Source organism: Triplophysa dalaica, chromosome 14 (assembly GCF_015846415.1).
Source record: "Triplophysa dalaica isolate WHDGS20190420 chromosome 14, ASM1584641v1, whole genome shotgun sequence".
NCBI lineage: Eukaryota > Metazoa > Chordata > Actinopteri > Cypriniformes > Nemacheilidae > Triplophysa > Triplophysa dalaica.
Window position 1 is genome coordinate 6,749,751 of NC_079555.1, and position 5,108 is coordinate 6,754,858.

A 5,108-nucleotide genomic window follows, 5' to 3' on the forward strand; every position below is an offset into this window, starting at 1 on the left:
GAGAGGGAGCGTGCACGAGTTACTGGAGAGATGAGATCAGGGATTTAAGAGTGCACAAAATTACATCCACACGTGCACTTCATGTTATGTAAGAGCCCTGACTGTTTCGCTGTTTGCTGTAGGATAACAGAGGCAGTGAGCGGAGTGGGAGAGCAGATGCTGGATGAACACACGGAGAAATCTACATTTTTCACTGAAAGAGAGACAGAGGAGAGGACGCACAGAGCTGCCATTTTCAGGCAACATGGACATGGCTTGGACTCAGCGACATCTTTAGTGAAAACAAATGTGTTTCTGTGACATTCTCTCATTTGGCACAATGAATGGATTATGGTCATCCATATTTGACTTGCTACACAGATTTCTGTAATAACCTGAGGACATATCTGCTTTGTGCTGTGGCCCCTGGGGGGCCTTCGATGATGACATCAGAGTGGCGCATGGTGTGGGTTGTGTGTGGACTGACTTTATGGTTTCTCCACACTCACGCAGCCTCATTGAGCCCCATTCTGCTCATGACCACCTCTGCTTCATCCACTCCTGCTTCATCCACCGAGGAGCCATCAGCAGACCCAGAACATCAAAATGATGTCCCACACAACAGCAACAACACAGGTATGAATTGATTAACTGAGATAAGAACTAATGCAACACACCAAAGATTACTGAATGCATTAAAAATGGGCAGATAGACTGAGGGATGGATGGCTATTTATATTTATTGGCTTCTTTGGTACCCTGCATTGAATTGTATGAATTGCTTTTGTCAGGGCATAATTTGTTAACACTCAGTTTAACTCAGTAAATCCCATTCTGCTCGTGACCACCTCTGCTTCCTTCACTGAAGATCAATCAACAGACCATCAGAATGACCCTACAGGTCCACCCAACAACAACACAGGTAAACATAGCTGATGGCATATGATTATGGTTAGAGTAATGAAATGTTTTTTTTCTGATTTGCAACCTTAAATTATTCTGACAATGTATTGACCACATCGGAAAACGTGAACAATGTTGGTCCAGAAGAACTTACTGTTTCATTTTTTAACACTACACAAACGTTTAAACAAATACATCCAACAGTGCATGTGTAGTCTTATCAAAATGTGTAACGAATATCTTTAAGATGTATTTTTATATGGAAGGTAAATATATGCTTCTGGCAGTGTTTACAATTGCAAAGTGGTCTTTATAAATTCCATTATGTTCCTTCACTGTAAAAAATGCAGGGCTATGTTTAACCCATAGTTATGTCAAAGTATGTCACCTGTGAAACTAAGCACCGGTAATCATTTGTGAAAAACTACTCTGAATTATCCTCATGCAGCCTCTGCAAATCCCATTCTGCTCATGACCACCTCTGCTTCATTCACTGAAGAGCAATCAACAGACCCAGAACATCAGAATGACCCTAAAAATCCACCCAGCAGCAACAACACAGGTAGGCAAAACCGATGCCCACATACCAGAGATTATTGAATAAATCAGAAATATTCAGTTAGAACGATGTATGAATTAAATTAACCCAACAATGTGGTATGTTTCTTTAATAAGGACTCAAATGTATGGCATCATATGTTACTTCCCATCTTCACACAGCCTCGGTGAGCCCTATTCTGCTCATGACCACCTCTCCTCCATCCACCAATGAACAACCAACAAATCCAACAGAACATCACACTGACTCTACACAACCACCCATCAGCAACAACACAAGTGAGAACATATATATTTTTGGTTGAAATATCCAAATACTTATTAAGGCCTGATTACTTGTTCACCAAAAAAATACTTTCATGTTGTTTAAAATCTTTATATGACTGTATGGTGATATATTGAAGATTATTTGGTAACGATCTTCAGAATATCGTTTTTATGGTCTGCAGAAGAAAGAAAGTAATGTAATGATGTGAGGGCGAGTAAATGATACGATTTTCATTTTTGGGTGAACTATCCATTTAACCACAAACCTTTCCTCACCCGTCAGTAGAATGCTTTGACAGAACATGTCAGCTGTGTAGCCTAAGTGCTCTTTCACAGGTTCAAGATAAAGAAGAACCCGGTGGAATAAATCAATATTTGATAGAGGACATAATATTTATTTAATCAGATGCTTTTCCAAAACCAGGAAGGTCTCAGGTGCTGACAGATGAAAGGGAAGGGGATTTAATAGTGAGCTGGGATGAGACATTAAAGAGGCTGGACATACTGTCTAAGACTATGCTGATGACACTGAAACAAATGTACCATTTACTCTCAGACCACAATGGAAATAATAGACAGTCATTTACACAAAAATGTAAATTTTGTGTGGTTACCCACAGGATACAGCGATGCGTCACAGGGATATGTGTGTATGGCAGTATATAGCTTTGAACAAATGCAAAAAAATACAAATGGTATCAATGAGTGGAAATCTTTAAGTCGTTGTCCTCAAGGTTTTTAGTTTAAGAGCACAATCACACATTTCTCATTTATCTCAGCTGTGAGATAAGTTAACATTACAAATAAAGGAGCTTCTAAAATATTTCTCCTAATAATTGATTAAATGTAAAATGATCTGATCTCATCCATGTGAGTGTTTGTGTCTACTCATGATATGTCTGTTTATTTATTTCTCTCAGCACTTAAATGTATGTCTCTACTTCCCCCTCGACGGGGGTCATACTATGTGGAGCATGGCACAGGGGTGTCTCTGGGCTCCATGCTTATATTCTGGTGCAGGGAGGGCTACCAGCTGGTCGGCCATGAGAAAATCACTTGCCTTCTGCAAGCAGGCGTCCCTCGCTGGAGCAGTTACCTCCCAGTCTGTGAGAGTAAGACAGCCATTACATTATCATTAATAGAGGATCCGTTTTCATAGCAAACTCTGTAGATTGTGGAATATCTGTTACATCTTTTGAAAAAGCAACAAACTTTTTTCAGGTATCCCTAGACCAAATGACCAGGGTCTTCGCATTGCTTTGCTGGTGTCTGTAGTGAGTGGGGTGGTCATTTTCATCATGACTGTGTGCTTCATCGTCTGCTGTTGTCAAGAACACATGAGCAAAAAGAAGGAAAACTACCGGACAGGCAGAAGCAGGTAAAAAAACAAGAGCATCATTCAGCATGTGAAAACAACATGGCAGCCCCTCGTGCATGTCTCTTTGAAGCCATGTCCAAAACAAATGCACATGTGCTGAACTGCACCTGTGGTTATTCTGATAGGACACCTGTGTGAGGGAACGGACATGTGAAGATGGCACAAAATTTTTAATGTCTATTATCATACGGTGTATTTGCAGATGTCACTAATTTTTTTAATCTAAAACAACAAAATGCATACATCATATGTGTGGCACAAGAGTTCTGTTAATGGTCATTCTAAAGAAAAATCAGGATATTAAGATTTCTTAATCATGATGCCAAAACCCTTGATTCTGTCTTTGCCGAGTCTTTAGGAGAAAAGAAAAGCGGAGCTCTAGATCTCGGAGGAGCCCATCCTGGTTGGAGAGAGAGCAAATAGACTGGGAGGCGTTCCCGCCGCCGAAACTCTTTAGCTTGTCCCAGCGTCTCGATCGACCACTGCCCCCTGGAAGCCCTGTTTATTCAGAAGTCATCAGATCCTATGAGAACAGAGGGTATGAGAGGTCAGAAAAGACAACATCAAGGACACATTTGGTTAACAGATTTTAACTTGTTATCCATTAAAACTCCTTACAAATCTTACACTCTTTAAAAATGGTGCTTCAAAAGGTTCTTTGATGCAACAGAAGAACCTTTTGGTTTCACAATAACATCTGAAGAACCACTCTGTTTCACAAAAGGTTCTTTGTGGCGAAAAAAGGTTCTTCAGATTATAAAAAAGTAAGAAAGAAATCGTTCTCTGAAGAACCTTTGACTGAATGGTTCTTTCCGGAACCAAAAGCGGTTATTCTATGGCATCGCTCTGAAGAACATCTTAGGCATCTTTATTTGGAAGAGTGTATCATAAAATTCTCTGATATCTACGCAGGAGTCAGGAGAACCTGATGAGGAGCCCACACACTGCACAGCCCACACACCCAGCCAACAGCCAAATCTATCCAGCCCTTGTTTTCCAGAGGGTCCAAGCAGAACCAAACCCAACTACCTCCTCCACCGCCCCAGTATATGTACAGATTTCAACTCCTCCCAGCAACAAGACTACATGCAGTCCTGCAGTCAACCCCTCAATTCATTCAGGGGGGATGCAACCTCATCAGCAGCACTGAATGTGGCCAAAGTGACAGAAAACACTACACATCTATAGAAACTAAAATTGATATGGCCTTTGTGATTATGAGAAGCACTTTGATATTTCTGCAGTAAAGCTGTACATTTTCTGTAAATATTTACTTTTGGGCCTGATTATTCTTGTATATATCTAACTAGCACAAAAGACACTTAATTTATCTAATATGTAAATAAAAGTTTGAATGCTATTGTGTGACAATAACCAAACCAATATCTTTTGTTTTGCACATTTGAAATGTTTTCCAAGGTGACCGCAGGTTTTGATTAATTCTTCGCTATAGAAGAGCAATACATACTCCAGAATTTCATACAGTTTGAAACGGAGTCATTTGTTAACTTACAATTGACCTGTAAAATTTGCACTGATTCATTTGTAATAAAGTGTTGTGTCAATTTACTTTTGTGTCCCCATTCAATCTATTCTGTATTATTCACAGTAAAACTTTTTTTGTCCTTAAGAAATCGCCCCTGTTGATTTGGGTAAAATTTGCTATGGAAGCATTCTTCTAAACCGGAAAGAAAATCCCTCATTTTCATTGGGTGGTGGACGTCTGTGGCTAATGGTCCTACACAGATATTCAAATAATTGTGTTCAATTTACATTGACACAGCTGAAAGAAATGAGATCGAAGTATCTTATACCTTACATATGTCCAGAGCTGAGAAGAGACAGCAGACCCTTAAAAATAAAAGAAGGTCAGTGTACATCTTTACACATATATTTACACTTTATCTATCTATATAATGTGTATACATTATGTATCTTATTTAAATAATATATATATATACACACTTGTGTACGTGTACTTGTAGATATGCATTTACACATATTTACACTATATATCATATAT

General features: G+C 39.2%; 1 protein-coding gene across 3 annotated transcripts; it reads left to right on the forward strand.

Annotated features, from left to right (window-relative positions):
- Window positions 1-4,655, forward strand: si:ch211-242e8.1 (uncharacterized). Of its 3 annotated transcripts, none has more exons than XM_056765459.1 (8): window positions 1-615; window positions 848-901; window positions 1,331-1,444; window positions 1,558-1,719; window positions 2,628-2,819; window positions 2,929-3,085; window positions 3,444-3,632; window positions 3,998-4,655. In XM_056765459.1, exons 1-8 carry the CDS (start codon window positions 324-326, stop codon window positions 4,233-4,235), a joined length of 1,398 nt encoding a protein of 465 aa, XP_056621437.1. In that variant the 5' UTR covers window positions 1-323; the 3' UTR covers window positions 4,236-4,655. The 3 variants fall into 3 exon arrangements, with proteins under 3 accessions (XP_056621437.1, XP_056621438.1, XP_056621439.1); XM_056765460.1 differs by having other exon boundaries at window positions 3,444-3,623; XM_056765461.1 differs by having other exon boundaries at window positions 4-615; window positions 1,603-1,719.
- The last annotated feature ends 453 nt before the right edge of the window (window positions 4,656-5,108 follow it).

Excerpts from the sequence above, each read along its gene's own strand:
- si:ch211-242e8.1 (XM_056765459.1), top strand. The coding sequence starts at position 324 with ATGGATTATGGTCATCCATATTTGACTTGCTACACAGATTTCTGTAAT. Across the intron at positions 1,720-2,627 it reads ACCCATCAGCAACAACACAA|CACTTAAATGTATGTCTCTA; the intron begins GTGAGAACATAT and ends TATTTCTCTCAG. Across the intron at positions 2,820-2,928 it reads TTACCTCCCAGTCTGTGAGA|GTATCCCTAGACCAAATGAC; the intron begins GTAAGACAGCCA and ends AACTTTTTTCAG.